The 17,732-nt window shown below is 37.9% G+C and overlaps 1 protein-coding gene across 2 annotated transcripts in view; it reads left to right on the forward strand.

Annotated features, from left to right (window-relative positions):
* The first annotated feature begins 2,203 nt into the window (after positions 1-2,203).
* Positions 2,204-17,732, forward strand: part of LOC140153007 (ribosomal RNA processing protein 36 homolog) — a 39,864-nt gene continuing 24,335 nt past the window's right edge. The window contains exons 1-3 of one of the 2 annotated variants that reach the window (XM_072175580.1): positions 2,204-2,274; positions 12,419-12,523; positions 13,526-13,541. In XM_072175580.1, coding sequence (XP_072031681.1) covers positions 12,422-12,523; positions 13,526-13,541 — 118 coding nt within the window. In that variant the 5' untranslated portion in view covers positions 2,204-2,274; positions 12,419-12,421. Of the gene's footprint in view, positions 2,279-12,418; positions 12,524-13,525; positions 13,542-17,732 lie in introns of both variants that reach the window. The other variant, XM_072175581.1, reaches the window with a different exon arrangement.

Consider the following 17,732-nt stretch of genomic DNA (forward strand, 5'->3'; position numbering starts at 1 on the left):
ATTTTACAACATGTCCACCAGGATTTACACTCGCCACATCAAAGCATTTACAAACTGATCAGACAGGTTCTAAATTACATGTAGTGCCCTCAGCATTGTATATGACAATGAATGGTTCAGATGAGCAGAGAATTTTCAGCCCGGGCTTTTCAGCTACTATGTTAAACATTAATTGATGTATTTTTGATCGTATGAATTTGCCATATTATAACATTTTCAAATAAAATAGATTAGCATTTTTTTGCCATAAAATGTATTGTTAGCTCTTACTGTCAGATATATCCCTTTTATTTTTGAGCACGAACAACTACGGCAAAGCAAAGAAAATTGGAATTTACTACCAGCGCACATGTCGCCAATCGTACCACTCCTTCGGTCATGTTGTGGTACGACCCTTTGTTGTGTATATCATCACCGTCCGTGTAACGTACTGCGTGTTATGAACATCGTGTATGCGTTCGACTAATAATTCCATCGTAATAATAAAGCGCCCGAATCCGGCGTTTTATTCAAAATCTCGGATTTTGACAAAACTACAACACCTAGAGTCTTGATTTTGCAGGGTATATTGGTTTAATAAAGTACAATTTAATCGTGTAAAAAGGAATTTTAAAATTCAGTGAGGCGTCTTCCTCAGCAAATGTTATAATATGGCTTTAAGCGCTGTGTCACTATCCCATGATTGTATTAAAAATCTTGGATTTGTCACAAATTCAGCACAGAAGACCTTGACTTGCAGAGTACAATGTACATGTATGTTGGTTGGGTAAAAATCAGCAGTTTGAAAAAATTGAGGTCGTCCTCCAGCAAATGTTACAATATTGCTTTTTTACTATACTCTTAGTACATGTACGTACATGTACTCAACATGTTGTCAGTCAATGTTCTCCAACATCTGATGTCAATTTTGTGGAAGCAGCTAGCAATTCATGATGATAGTCGCTGATAAAGATGCCAGTTGGAACCGGTCCGGTTTGCGGCTGGCGCTGATTTGCTGGTTCAGAGACAACCACACGCTCATCATCAATGGGCATGCTGGGTGGTGTATATCCATGATAGTTCACATGTTCCAGGTTGCTTGTTTGTAAGGAGACTGGCGATGGAGTAAAAGGTGGTGTGTGGTATGGCATGCCCATATAATGCAGGCTTGGATTGTCCATGGCACTACCAGAAGCACCTTGTATCAATGGTAACCATTGTGCTGCATTGTTGGCAGGTTGTTCTGGATTAGCATACATATTTCTGCCAAGTTGAATAGATTCAAAAGCATCATTTTCTTGCCTAATACGCGCATCATCCAATTCTTTCAACTGTTGTTCTTGTTCTTTGTACTTTTTCAAGTCCTTTTCATACTCTGAATAATATTTCTTCTTTTCATCAGTATGAAGTGCATGCCATTTGACTCCAACAAGTTTGCTGAGAGCACCAAAGGGTAGGTTCGGATTCTCCTCTTTAAGCTTTGGACGCACCTTGTTACTGAATCGTATGTATGCAGGTGCTGGTTTCTGTGGTGGTTTCGGAATTATGCCAGGTGCTGGTTTCTGTTTTCTGCCAGTCTTGTTGTTCCTCTTTGCTGATGATTTTGGCATGATGATGATCAGGCAGTTTTTGGTATGTGTGATTTGCTTGATACCAGTAGCTAATAGAATGAAACTATTCAAACTGATTCAATGTAGTTCAACGTAGTTCAGTATCATCAGTAAAGTAAAGTAAAGGTCATGAGGTAAAGCTTAACTTTACTAGATGTCATAATCATGCATGTATAGTTTCATGAGTTTTAAGTAAGCTTAACAGTTAAAATCAATTAAAACTTTAGAAAGCTGCCCTCCGGAGCAGGCGAAATGTTTCGATTTGAATGCAGTTGACGACGTGGTATTGTTGTCCTTAATAAATATCTGGGTAAAAAGTTCCGATCTGTTATTAACTTATTGAGAGTTCAACTTCAATTTCATCCGCGCAAAATTTTTGTCGCCTTTTTTTTTCTTAATTTATTATTTACAACCAGTCTCCCCTCGCTAATTTAAGCATGTCTCTATTCATTTTTTACCATTTTCCTGACAATTTCAGTTTTTTCTTTGTAATCGGGTTTGTGATGAATGAACTTTTACATTTAAATTAAAACAGATTGATAAATATTAAATTTTGAAGTAAAAGTATAGAGTAAATCACACTTTTTGGCTTTGAGGTCAAAGTTTACAGGCGTGTGATTGCGCAATATTTACATCCGCTACATATTGGTAATTCATGTAATTGGCGTGGTGTCAAGCAAGCTCCGTAAGTAAGCTTAAAGTTATGTATAGTGTGTTTCTTTATTAAATTAAAGCCGTATTGCAACACAGTAATGTTGTAACATTTGCTGAGGAGGACGCGCTCAATATTTTTTAATTCCGGTTTTTACATGAAAACAATAATAATGAAGAATACCTTTATTTTTAATAAAATTCAAGAGTTTAATACAAGACTGATGAGTTGTCAAATAGGCATGATGATGATAGGGAGGTTTCATGTCGCTACCCCGAAACATCATGGCCCTGTTCCTTCCTCACTAGGGCCATGAATGCCCTACGTACGTAAAAACGGGGCACCCATGAACTCACGTCACGTCACACTGACGGCATCTATTTATAGGAAGAATTCAAAACACGGCGACGATAACAGTCACAAGGCTGGTCTTTTACATCCTCAAATGTGCTCAAAATTTACGAACATGCACCAAATATATGTTTTGTTTAAGTCTCATCTTCACGTGAGTAATGGTCATGATGGTAGGAAGTGGTACTTATGACAAAAAGTGGTATTTTATGTGTACCCTGGACCAGATATGCTCAGGAGTCTCAGACCTTCGTACAGAGAAGGACAGTGGAAATCGTAGTGACAGAGGTGTGAGTACCTCGGGCTACATGTACGCCACTGGTGACTATATAGCTAAAATAATAGTTTCTCGATCATGAGAGCTCAATAGGCACACAGTGACAATTGCGTCGGCGTACAACGCCTACCACTTACGCGCTTTGGGTAGTCATTCCACTAAACTTTCGACATTACGCAGTGCACGCAGTACATTCATACTCTCATGATCAAGAAATTATTATTTTAGCTATAGCCCTGGAGGCACAACAACAATATTGGAGCACGTGAAAATGAAATATACAAGCGGCTAAGGCACGCAGGGGTAACCTTGTCAATCAATGGTTATTTAATTGTCCACCAAAGTTAAGCTTATGACATCACCAATACGTTTATATCCAATCCAATCGATAGGCAATTATCCCCAGAGGACCACTTGGCGAATTTGACCAAGTTTAACGTGTGCTCATAAATCTGCATGGAATAAAAGTTAAATAAATATAAAATATTACAATTTGAAATTAATTGAAAATTGATAATAATAATGAAAAATCATCACAATGTTATAAATAATGGTAATAATAATTAATAACTTTTATGTTAAGGGGGTACTACACCCCTGTCCAATTTTGTGCCTATTTTTGCATTTTTCTCAAAAATTATAGCACATTGGTGACAAGTAAGATATGTAGGCCTATATTATAGGGGCAAGGACTACAACTACTGTACTGAAAATTCAGCAACTCAAAGCAAGTAGTTATTGATTTATTGATCAAATATTGGTTTTCCTCATTTTTGACTGTAACTCCACAACTGTTGTCTGTGCTGAAATAAAATTTCCAGTGCAGTAGTTGTAGTCCTTGCCCTATAATATACATATCTTACTTGTCCCCAATGCGCTATAATTTTTGAGAAAAATGCAAAATTGGGGTGTAGTACCCCTTAAATCATTGACCATTTATAATATAAAGCTACCAAGTAATCTACATTTTAATGTGAAGGTCTGAAATGCCATCCCGGCAAACACAAAATGTTTTCAAAACGATTTAAACAGGTTAGGTCTATATTTTTAGGTTTTGGTTTTGGTAAAAACGTTTTAATAACATTAAATGTTGGGTTAAATAAAGGTCATGAAAACATTTTTGAATGGAAACACACTACAAAAATATTTTTTAAATGTTTTCAAAATGTAATTGACAAATATTTTCTGCAAACATTTTTTGCCAAATATTTTGTCACCACTTAAATAATGATATGTTTGAGAATATTTGCAGTAAGTTATCAAAAATGTTTTTGAATCTTATGAAAAAGTTTTATTTAACTTATGAATAAGTTTTATAAGACTTCCCTTTATATACCCTTTATACAACCCGACATTTAAACATTTTCTGGCAACCTTTACCAAATGATGTCAAAAACATTTTGTGTTTGTTGGGATAATCATTTGAACATAATTATCGTACGCTATGAAATAGAGTAAAGATTATAAGAACGCTTCCGTCTGAAGATCCGTCCTTCCGTCCGTCAGTCCGTCCTTCCTTTATTGTAAAAAATTATTTCTCAATAATTGTGTTTGTAGTCGCTATTATTTATAAACAGGAATAAATGTAATAGAGTTGGTATCATTGTGTGACGTTTTTGTTAAAGTTTGTTCAATAGAAAAATTATATCGGATTATGTTTTACTTTTGACGTTATGTTTGTTAATTGGTTTTAATGGTTAAAGTTTCTTTTAGTAGAGAGAAACTGTAAAACTATACCATTGATTTAGAAACACTGTATATAATTGTTCCTGATTTTTCAATTGAGTACACGCTCTGTTATGTCTTTGACTAATATTCTGTGAGTAAATAAAATGAGAGCTATTAAATACAATCAATTAGGCCAGGCAAATATGTTGGGGAAATTGTAATATATAATACACCTACCCATCATGCAGTGGGAGTTTTAATGATATTTTGCCCAATGCAATCACCACCTACACTCAGAAGGGCACTTAGATCAATTTGCATTGTGGGATATGATGCCATCAATCCCATGTCTAGCCACTAATCTACACTCATAAAACTAATATCATTAGATTAAATGGCCATTAAAATTGATACAAATCTAGATATGACACGGTTTCAGATTTGAAGCAGGTTTGACTGCCAAAAATGGCAAAATATAAAGTTTCAAAAAATATTGTTTTAAATATGTTTTCTAGACTGAAATTTTGTGCAGAATTCATTTCTGAAGTCAGAAATGCACAATCTATCATTGTTTTCCTGATATGAGCATTACAGTAGAGGCATATGCTTTTGACGGAAATAAAAATATGAGATCCATAAGTGACAACATCATCACAACATATTTGAACTCTATTGGCACACTTATAAAGGCTCTGCAAGGCTGACATCAGATTGGTGCACACACATTGAATATAGGTCACATGATTGCGCAATATTACAGGTACTAATAAGACTTTAATCACTAAGATTGAAAAAAATGAGGTGAATATGCAGCGTAACTCGGTGAATGATTAGGTTTGCAAAAGTGAAATTTGCAGTTGCATCACCACCGTTCGAGTTTTTATCCCGAAAAGTTTTGCAACTCGGTAATTTGTTATAGATTTGGATACAAACTTGTAATTTTTTTGTATCTTTTTTCCAATTTTTTTTTTTAATTTTTTTTTTTAAATGATGGTAGCACTTGATGTTAGGTCCAAGGACTATCAAAATCCGAAAAAAAAAAAATTAAAAATCGCAAAAAAAAAAAAAGTCAAAAACGCAATTGGAGCCAAAAATAACGCAATTGCGTATTCTTAGCAGCCCCACTGTAGAGGCATATGCTTTTGACGGAAATAAAAATATGAGATCCATAAGTGACAACATCATCACAACATATTTGAACTCTATTGGGTCAGTCCATGTCGAAACAGATTGAGTGTACACCCACCCTCTTGGATTTTGCTCTCCTTTGGCTTACCTTTCATGGATCCCTAGGTGAGGTCACAAAAAAAAATTCAAATTCCATTTCGTTTGCGAATGGCGGGCAATCAAAGTTTGGCGACCTCAACCAAAATTGTGAATTTAAGGGGTCCAAATGACAAAGTGCTCTCTTTGAGGGGCACTTTCTTCTTAATTGAATCAGTTGTGATCCGCTTTTTGAATGTGGTCACTCACTGGCTGTGTCTGAAATACCTAATGCCAAAAAAGATAGATTTCGGAATTTCGTTGGGATTTCAGAGGGCATTACTCGTTGATGGTCGATAAACGTCCCAATAAATCGGACTTAGTCACCGGTCAGTTCTACAGCATAGATATCCATGGCTAACGATGGTTAACTATGGAAACATGTTAAAGGACATCAAGAACATTTTCTAAGTTATTTATTTTGAGCTCTTTCGAGACGAGTAATGGATATATTCTGTAGATTTAGGTTTTGTCTGTGACTGCTAATGTGAGGCCGTCGAGGGTCGTGCACGGGCTCAAACTCGGTGGGTGGGTGTAGTTCTGTCCTGGCAAGAAGAAGTTTATGTTCGTTAAGTCATCCGACCCGGGGCCCCTCCAAGGGGTCATTTGAGGTCAAATGACTAAAAACTGCCATATGGGCATGAAACTAGGTCCACGGGACTCAAACTCGGTGGGTGGGTGTAGTTCTGTCCTGGCAAGAAGATGTTTATGTTCGTTAAGTCATCCGACCCCGGGGCCCCCTCCAAGGGGTCATTTGAGGTCAAATGACTAAAAACTGCCATATGGGCATGAAACTAGGTCCTCGGGGCGGGCTCAAACTCGGTGGGTGGGTGTAGTTCTGTCCTGTCAAGAAGATGTTTATGTTCGTTTTAAAGTCATCTGCCACCGGGGTCCGCTCCCAGGGGTCATCTGAGGTCAAATTACTAAAAAGTGTCGTATGGGCATGAAACTTGGTAGATACAGTCAACATTTAAAACAACATTTTTTGAAGGTCATTTTGGGGTCATCCAAGGTCACCACGGGTCATCTGAGGTGAAATTAGTATAAACTCATATATGGGCATGAAACTTGGTGGGTACAGTCAACATTTAGAGTTATAAGTTTAGATTATTTTGGGGTCATCCAAGGTCACCCAGGGGTCATCTGAGGTCAAATTACTAAAAACTGTCGTATGGGCATGAAACTTGGTGGGTACAGTCAACATTTAGAGCCAAATTTTTGGAAGGTCATTTTGGGGTCGCCAGGGGTCATCTGAGGTCAAATTAGTAAAAAAACTGTCATATGGACATGTCACCATCAGCCTGGTAATCGCGCCCAGCCGAGAACCGCCAAATATGGTAACCGCCTAGTCTATTTTAAAACTGATGCATCAATGACTATGTTCATCATGTCATTATTGTATCATTCTCACATACATTAGGAAATGAATTTGGAGAATAGAGGCCTTGCATGTGACATATCATCCCGTAAATATGGCGGACTACTCAAATGCATTCAACAAAAGCATGATTGCAATCAAATAGGTTGATGACAACATTTGATTGAATGGACTGCACTCCGCCATAACTACGGTGAAGGACACCGGCTCAAATCCTTTGTTTGGAGCCAATCGATAATTTCATGCAGGGCCTCTATACTTTCTGTTAATAAAATACTATGCTGACCTCACACTCCAGTAATTTCAGATCATTGAGCTCAGTAATACATCAAAGAATGTCTTCCAATTCATGAAAACAAATAGATAATCTGCATATCGGATTACAAGCTTGAGGCATTTCAATTGCAAGGCCCATTACTTATACACCAACAACAACATAGGCCTACAAGTGTATATAATGTAGCATGTGCGCACATTATCATGTTGTGGATGGTGAATCAAGCTGCAGTGCCTACCCATTCCCAAATAAATGCAGTGACCAACCGGTGTTCACTCATGATTGACATACTGATCATTATGTATGATTTAAACTCATAGGTTTTGGCAATTTGGGAGGGGGTGGGTTCAAAATGACCCCATAGGATTATACGGGGTAAAAATTTCAAATTGCTCAAATACCCCTTTCAAATATATCAAATTATTTAAATAAATAAATGAATGAATGAATGAATGAATGAATGAATGAATGAATGAATGAATGAATGAATAAATAAATTAAATGAAAAAAAATTGAACAAATTGTAGCGTAGCATTAAAATCATAATAACCATTGCTGGCAGGCGGATTCGAACCAACGATATTGACATTACCAGTCTGATGCTCTAACACTGAGCTATGCCATCATCTAGTAATGAGGGTCGAGTTTTTAGCGTATACAGTGTTTGTCTGTGAAAATGCCGCCTTTGTGAAATAAATAAATATAAAGTCTCAATTTTTAATTTAAATTTATTTGATAATTTTCTAACCTATATTTTCTTTAGAGCAGGGACAAATATTTCCCCTTTTATCCAATTTGGCGCTAAATAAGAATCTACTTCTTTTATTACTGATTTAATTCGCGATTTGTTCCATTAGCAATATCAAAGATTAATGTCAAGCATCTCACGACAGATATTTAGTTGGCTTAGTGGTTTTGCACAGTGCTTTTTAACCGGGAGGTACCGAGATCGATTCCCACCTCTGCCTGCAATTTTTTTCAAGACTGGGAAATAATACCCTGACATTCGCCGCTGACTTTCGTTCTGCAGGAGCAGAGTTATAGCTTGTTAAACTTTGCTCCTTCCGTAAAAGGGTACATTATTTTGGCACTACATTATTTCTTTTTTTTCCACATTGCTGGTAGGCCCCTATTAAATATCAAATGGTCATAATTGGCGGTCACTTCAAATCATCGCCAACTGAACGAGGTTCAGGAATGTACTCTCATTGTTAATTGTTGGTTAATCCACCACTTGAACAGGACTTAACCAAAGCAAACAAAGACTTAAGCTTTTTACGAATGCTATACATAAGTATAAGCTTATTATCCTCTTCAACAATAGGATTAAAGATTGGTGCTTGACTGGAATTACGTGCTAGTGTCATTGGTTATTGTTAAAAGGCAATAAGGTGTGTAATTGCAATATTTCCTCTGAAGGAAAGACTCTCTACATCGAACCATGGATGCTGGTGGTTCGAATTAAGCCCGATCCTGACTCCACTTCGCAGCGGTATGCGATGCTGCGATGCTTTTCAAACATCTCAGCATCCAGCGATGAAATTAAAATGTACAGGTGGAGTCAGTATCGGGCTTTAGGAATAAAAACCCAATTCGAAATGATGCGCTTGAGAATTCAACAACATAAATAATGGTAGCTCTATTATAATACACATTAATGATAAAATTCCAAAATATAATTTTTCTGTCTTTGCTTGTCACGTGGTAGCGATTATATTTTTAAATAAGTTTCAAATGAATAACAACAAGACAAGTGGCCGAGTGGTCTAAGGCGCTAGGCTCATAGAGTACTAAGCGTTGCGCCGTGAGTTCGAACCCCGCCTCTGCCAAACTTTAAAAGAAGTAAATTAAAATTTGACTTTTTTTAATTTCATATTTGGGAAATGTGAATGGGAGAATTTATGTATGGTGTGGAGTGGTGTGATAGGGCACGTACTTTAACTGGCCGGCGCGGTCCGGTGACTAAGTCTTTATTGGGCGTTTTATCGGCAGTCAACGAGTAATGGGGTCAAAATCAGCACTTCGTACTGTTCAATCAAATTATCTTGATTTTGAAGGACCCATGATAATGTCACAGTGCACTTATAGATCCTAATTATGTTCAGAATGGATTAACCATATGCCAATGTCTATGAGCAATTCAAAAAAAAGAGAAATTTCTAGACCCCTACAGAATTTTAGGCCACCCCTAAAGTGGTTCAGCCACAAATGGCACCTAAAGTCGGCAAATTTTGACCCCTAATAACTTTAGGTGTACACCAGATATGAATTTCTAGTCTTTTGCATCTGAAAGAATGTAGTTTAATGTTACTAGGAACATAAGATTTGTTTTGTATTTTTTGTGGTTTAGTATTAAGTTGACGCTTTCAAAAATAGTCATTTTTGCCTAACATACCATGCATACAGGATACGGTACAAAATGCCAATTTTAGTATGATATTTTTTTATATTTTTGATCACTTTATAGCCATTTGTATTATTTATCCTGATATTTCAAGTTGCTCTTGAGTCAAGTAATAAGAAAAAACTACTCTCTAATCCTCTGTATGGATTTTTAAGGGGGTCAAAAATGCACTTCCTGGCAACGATGCACATGCAAAGTACAGGTTATGGAGGTCAAATTTTCAGAATGCTCCCAATTATGTCAAGTAATATATCAAATTACTCGTATGGTCATGAGGATTCCAAAAATGTATAGTTTGTTATGTGTCAGACCTTTCAGGAGGGCGCTATGACGAAAAATGTTCATAGGTCAACGACCTTTTGAAAGTATCAAAACACAAAAATACAAAACAAATCTTATGTTAGTAGTAACATAAGACTACATTCTTTCAGATGCAAAAGACTAGAAATTCATATCTGGTGTACACCTAAAGTTATTAGGTGTCAAATTTTGCCGATTTTAAGCGCCATTTGTGGCTGAACCACTTTAGGGGGCCTAAAATTCTGTAGGGGTCTAGAAATTTCTCTTTTTTTAATTGCTCATAGACATTGGCACATGGTTAATCCATTCTGAACATAATTAGGACCTATAAGTGCACTGTGGCATTATCATGGGTCCTTCAAAATCAAAGATAATTTGATTGAACAGTATGAAGTGCTGATTTTGACCCCTCTGAAATCCCAACGAAATTCGAAATCAATCTTTTTTTGGCATTAGGCATTTCAGACACAGCCAGTGAGTTACCACATTCAAAAAGAGGGTCACAACTGATTTAATTAAGAAGAAAATGCCTCTCAAAGAGAGCGCTTTGTCATTTGGACACCTTAAATTCCCAATTTTGGTCAAGGTCGCCAAACTTTGATGGCCCGCCATTCGGAAACGAAATTGAATTTGAATTTTTTTCTTGTGACCTCACCTAGGGGTCTATGAAAGGTACCCCTGAGCCAAAGGAGAGCATAATCCAAGAGGGTGGGTGTACACTCAGTCTGTTTTGACATGGACTGACCCTATTGGTACACTTATAAAGGCTCTGCAAGGCTCACATCATGTTGTAGTGCAAGTCTGATATCTGATTGGTGCACACACATTGAATATAGGTCACATGATTGCGCATTATTACAGGTACTAATTGTTCCCGATTTTGCTCAAAAATGGGGTGGCGAGTCAATTTGATAAAAAAATTAGAACTCCAAAAATATGCATTTTGGCACAAGTTTGGTACTATATCCCTGTAGTACTGTATCATGGGAATAACTGATTAGTTTTTAAACATGTCGCCCTCATATTTTTTTTTTTGTGATTTTTGAAATGCCAAATTTTACGTAATTTACAGATGTCACAAATTGATAAAAAATTAGAAAAGAAAATTGAGAAGGAATGTAAAGATATTAATGTTATACCCAAGTAGGAACTTATACTGTGCATAACTGATTAGTTTTTCAAGCCTATAGCTCTTGTAGTTTTCTTGTAATCCCGATTTTTATAAATGGCTGGAATTTTTACACACATCCAAATTTTAAGGGGTCTGGGAAACATTTTTCAAGTCTTTCCCTTAGTAAAAATGAACAAAGTTAGGTATCAAATGAAAGCCCATTCAATACTGCATAGACTGGTAGGTCAACCATCACTGTAGCACCTTCCTATCAAGAGTAATGATTTTTCAAATCAATTTATTTGCCGAAAACGGCTTATTTTGGCATGTCAATTGTCACGAGGTATGTCATATATTTGAATGATTCTGGCGCGCAAATGATTAAGTCAATCACAAAACAAATACCTGAATCCATCAAATAGTACCCTCAGCTGATATGTTAACATTTTAAAGGGCCATATCTATGAATATTGTAGACTCTATGAGTATACAAAGTTAGCATGTTCAAAATTGAATAATGTTCACAATATATAAATTGTGTAAAATTGAATCTTGTCAGCCAGAAAAACTCACTTTGGTTAGATGGAATCACCAACGTTGCGGCCAAAACCTTTGGCCTTCAGCTGGGTGGATGATCTAGGGTCATCCGAGGTCAATCAAACACAATATATAAATAAAGGATTGTCAGTCTAGTTGCTGTTATGCACTTGAGAAGTCTAGCTTTCAAATTGCTCACTGGTAGGTTTGTATTCAAGGCTAGAGTCAAGTCCCAAGCTATTGAAATCTAGTAGAAATTGATGAAGCATGATGCTGTGTAAAGCAGTGGAAGTTCAGAAGTAAAGACAGCTCTAAAAGATACAGTTGACTCATCAACATTAAGTCATGAATCCAAATTTAAACATCCAACAGAATATTTTATAGCTTGCATTGCAAAAATGTCTGTAAACTATAATGTATCCCCATGTAGCTTCAAATGCATCAAATGTGTAGCTATAGACTTCTCAAGTAAGACTGATGACGAACTACTGTTGAATGTCTATCCTCAATCCAGGTCATTGATAACTGAAATTTTGAGAGTGTCCGCCTTGACAAATGTACAATCCCAGGGTTACAATATTGCTTTAATAATGGGTTTTTGTTATTTTTAGGCCATGAAGCAAGACGACTTATCTAATTCTAGCAGTTCCAGTGCTGAAGATGACTCTTCATCAGAGCAACACTCTGAGGAGGACAGTGAGACGAAAGAAAAAATGGTAAGTTGCATTATTTCAGGGATTCAAGTGTATCAAGTCGATATCAAGAAGAATCCATTTCTAAAAAGGCATGAAAAATGTAGCAATTTAATAATGCACGATAGAAGTTAATATTCTGAATTCTGGCTATAATGATAGAATACATTGTAATGCATCGCTTGTGTATATTAGGCTCACCAGTGTAATATACTAAATCATAGTATTATCACTGCCAGTCGGTAACCACAAATCCCAGGCTCAAAACATTATGGGAAAATCACGATGTTTTTGACTACTTGATATCAGATGATTTAGAATTTGACATTTTATTTTGTAGGCGTACTTCTTATTAACCCTAACACTGGACCCTGCTTTTTGGGATCGGAAGTCAAAAAAGATCCGAAAAAGTCAAGGAGAAGAAATTTTTTTGAATTGGCACCCCCGGGATTCGAACCTTTGACCCCTCGCATGCCAACCACACGATCACGGACCGGTAGCTACACGGGTTATTGCTGCCCGGCCAGCAATTCTGTGCGCATATAACACTTAGGGTGGTTGCGTCATCGCAGACCCTGGGATTCATGCATGGGCAGAATTTTTCATCGTAAGATTTTGTAAGGTTTTTGGGTGTTAGGGTTAACATGGGCTCTAATCTGGAAAAATACATCTTAGTTATCCAGGGTGAATCATTCAGTGTCAGACACTGTTTTCTCTTGATGCCAAGGTAGAGTGTAAAGACTTTGTCATTCACTGCAATGACTGCATCTATCCAACAATTCAAATTTCATATTATTTTACCGGGAATTGAACCCAGGACCATTTGCACCATAATCAAAATCCTGACCAGCTGGACCACACTGCTCACAATTTTGGAGTTACAGTATTGGAGGATGAAGCATTGGTGCTTTATCCTTCAGTCTCATAGACATTGCAGAAATGTGACTTTGTCAAAGTAACAATCACTGGTTTTTTTTTCTTCTTCTTTCATCCCCTATCACCATGGCGATAAACTGAAAACATCAGGATTCTATCAGAAAAGGTATGTATCACTTTCTCATTTCTCCTCTGTCCCACTCATTGTGGCCCTAACATGCAAACACCGGTGCATGGTGTGCCATGGTTCGGAGAGTCACATAACATGGTGGTCCAGTGTACCAGACAAACAATATCTGGGCATATAAAAGTTGCAGGCCTTTTCGTAAAGAGCAGGGGATCAGCCGGGGGGATCAGCCCAGGCATGTTGTCTGTCACACTCAGCATATCGACCTGTGGCGCGCTTTAAGGGATGCAATTTTATTATTATTATTATTATTATCGCTACAGATATACTTTCAAGCTTGAATTTAATGGTGCTTATCGGTTATTCAGACCATTAGTACTATTTTCCAATACATTTATTTATCATATTCATTATGGGAGACAAGGCAGATCAATATACTTAGGCAAGAAAGCCCAGTTTCAGATGAAAGAGGAAACTGGAGAATCCAGTAAACACCCTGCAAAAGTGAGTCTTGAGTCTTGAGTCTTGAGTCTTGAGTCTTGAGTCTTGAGATGAATACTCCATAAGTAAGCTGACGCTTGTCCTTGGAGAATGTGCTGTGCAGAAGTGCCTCGGGTGCTCAAAAATTACATTGGTGCAAGTAAAAAACCATGGCTGCCTACAGCTTCTGGTGGGTGGGGGTGGGTTGCATCTCCCTCAGCACTGGAAGGGCCAGCGTCTGAAACTGCTTTATAGAGGATGCTTGAACCACTGTTGTTGGTAGACGGTTCCAGATGGGTATGGTCCGAACAAAAAATGAATACTTATGCGTGTTCACACGGGATTGGATGTTATTGTAGCTCAAGATATTGTTTGCTCTTCCTTGACGGGTAGCTGGTATGACACAAGATGGAAATGGTATGTTCACCAGGCTAAAATGGATCTTGTAGAACATCGAGCACTGGTTGAGCAGCCTCCGTGTGGCGAGGATTCCCACTCCAGGATTTTTAGCATATCAGTGACGCTGGCTGTTCTTTCATAGTTGTTACTGACGAATCTCGCCGCTTGCCTCTGAATAGCTTCAATCCTGTTCACCTGATCTTGTTGGTGGGGGTTCCAAGCAGCTGAAGAGTATTCGAGTTTTGGACGAACTAAGGCTTGGTAGGCCCGTGATTTGACATCAGGCGGGCAGGATGAAATATTTCTTCTAAGGACGGCTAGGGTACTCCGAGCACTGGAGGTGATGTTTTGAATGTGTTGTTTCCAGTCCAAGTTACTACTGATGTTTACTCCCAAGTATTTGTGGTTTGCGGTGGATTCAATATGATGGTTGTCGACTTTGTATGTGAAAGTGTGAGGTTTGGTCTTGCGGGTAATTGTGAGTTTTTGACATTTGCTGGCGTTGAAGGACATTTGCCATTTTTCGCCCACTTGAAAACTCTGTGAAGGTCATCTTGAAGTTTGATTTGGTCGGCTCTGTTTTTAACCTCCGTGTATAAAATTGAATCGTCAGCGAATAAACGCAGGGTACATTTCACATCAGTCACAATGTCGTTTATGTATATTGAAAACAAGGTGGGTCCTAGGACCGAGCCCTGGGGACTCGGACAGGACTGGACTCCATCGGGATTGCGTGCCGTTGACAACTACGCTCTGTTCTCTCCCAGACAGGAAGTCTTGGATCCATCCAAGGGTTTTACCCGTATGCCATAATGACTGAGTTTTGTAGACAAGCGCTGGTGAGGGACTTTATCAAAAGCCTTGCTAAAGTCTAAGAGTAGTACATCTGTTTGACCACCACGATTTAGAACCTCGGACCAATCCTGGGTTGCTTGAATTAATTGGGTCTCACAAGATAATTTTTCACGGAATCCATGTTGCTCATCAATGATGATCTTATTTTTAGCTAGATGTTTTGCTGTATGAGAGAGTATTATATGTTCCATGATTTTACATGTAATGCAGGTGAGACTAATAGGTCTATAATTTGCCGGAGATGACTTTGAGCCTTTTTTAAAAACACCACTGACCAAAGCCTTTTTCCAGTCAGAAGGCAGAGAGCTAGAATCATATGATTGCTGGAAGATGAAATGCAGCATTGGAGCCAACTCACAAGCGTAAATTTGAAGAAACTTAGCTGGGATATTGTCAGGTCCTCCTGCTTTATTTCCATTCAGTTGTTGTAATTGCTTTATGACTCCATCCAAATCAACAACAAGGTCAGATATAGCATTGTATGGTGATACTCCTTTATCAGGTATGAGTTCTACATTTTCCTTTGTAAACACAGATGTGAATTGATCATTTAGTGCTTCAGCAATATCCTTATCAGTGGTGTGGGTTTTGTTTTCAGTAGTGAGAGGTGGTATACCAAGAGATTCTTTTCTTAGAGAGCGAACATAGGACCAAAAACGCTTTGGATTTGTGTCAAGGCTTGGGCCCAGTACATTGAGCTTATCGACTCATGGCTTTCTCTAAGAAGCTTTGTAACAAGGTTTCGCTGCTTTTTATCGCACTCCAGATTTTTGATTTGCGTGGTTGATCAGCTCTTTTAGCCTTGTGGTAAAGACTATCTCTTCTTCTCATCTGTCTGATGATGTATTGGTTGATCCATGGGTAGGAATGCTTTGTTTTGGACATTTTATGTGGGATAAATTTCTCCATATGTGTGTGTACTATTTCCTTGAAGTTGCACCAATTTGTCTCAACAGAATTTCTGTCTGGGTGGTTTTTGAAGAAATCGGCTGTTTCTTTCTCAAGTGATTTCTTCAGAGAATCTGTATCAGCCTTTTGGTAGTGATAGATTTTTCTAGGTGGTTTACGCTTGGACTTTGGTGACAGATCAATGTCACAAGTGACAATATCATGGTCACAGATCCCAGAATGAGTTTTTATATTTGATATGATGTTTGGGTTATTGGTGAAGATAAGGTCCAAGGTATTTTGGGACACTGGTCTGGTGACGACAGTCACAAGCTGAATGAGTCCCATGTCCCCAAAAATATCCAAGGCTTTATTGTGAAGACTCTTTTGTTTACTCTCAGGTTTGACTATAACATTTTTCCAATCCATATCAGGGAGATTGAAATCGCCGCAGAGTATTATGTTGTCTGAGTTTTTCTTTTGTTTGTGTGAATTTAGGACTTTATTTACACTGTCTTCGAGCAGATCAAATGGCTCAGACCCGGATTTGGGGGGCGGTAAAAACTACCAATGTGGAGAGAGCCAGCACCTGAAATTTGTAATGTAGACCAGGCAATCTCACATGATGTGTCAAAGTCAATTTGATCATTTGCTAGGAGGTTTTCATGGGTTGCAAGAAATACACCTCCTCCATGTTGGTTCCTATCTTTACGCATAATATTGTACGTTTCTGGGAATATTGAGTAGGTTGGCATAGTGGGGTCCAATTTGGATTCGCATCCAATTATTATATCAGGTTTGAGTTCATTTACTGTGGCATGGAAGGCGTTTTTCTTTTCTCCCAATGTAGGCCATCACAGTTTATTATCATGGCTTTTAGGCGTTTGGTTTTCTTTTTTGTTTTATGGTCTCTCTTGTTTGAGTTCTCTTTATTTTTGTCGGGAGTTGAGGTTTGGGTTGGATTGAACGGAATCTCATTTTGAGAGATGTTGCCGACATTTGATATGTCGTCTTCAAGTAGCTCAAAAGAATTTGAGGTACTTAACAGTGTGCTATCAAAGATACCAGTGGATACATTTGGAAAGCCGCAGTTAAGGCAGATCCAAGATAGGTTTGAGTTTTTACAGTAAGTATTATACATGTACTCTGACATTCCTGTGCATTCTGTATGGTACCAAATAGAGCATTTGTCACAGAAAATCCCTTTTGTGCTCATCTCTAACTTCCTTAATACATACCCCACATGGATATTGAGTGACACTTTGGGGACCGGGATTCAACTCAACTTGGCGCTTAAGAATAGCACAAGAAAAATGAGCTGTTTGGGGAGGCACTTTCACTCTGATTTTGGAGCAGGCCATTTCTGAGAAAGCAATTTGGTTTGTGCTTGACTAAATATCGACGCTAAGGAATTTCAAGGGGTCGAGCAATGGCAAGATAGGGATAGCTTTCCATCTCATCTTTTGGAAGCTTGGTTTGTTTCGTGTCATTTTGATTTTCAGGTACAAACGACGTTTCACACCGTCTCACAAAGTACATAAAATCACTAAGTAAAGAGCACACTTTAAAGTGAGCTCCATGATGCAATATTCTAGTGATGGGTAACAA

The sequence above is a fragment of the Amphiura filiformis genome, chromosome 5 (assembly GCF_039555335.1).
Source record: "Amphiura filiformis chromosome 5, Afil_fr2py, whole genome shotgun sequence".
Taxonomy (NCBI): domain Eukaryota; kingdom Metazoa; phylum Echinodermata; class Ophiuroidea; order Amphilepidida; family Amphiuridae; genus Amphiura; species Amphiura filiformis.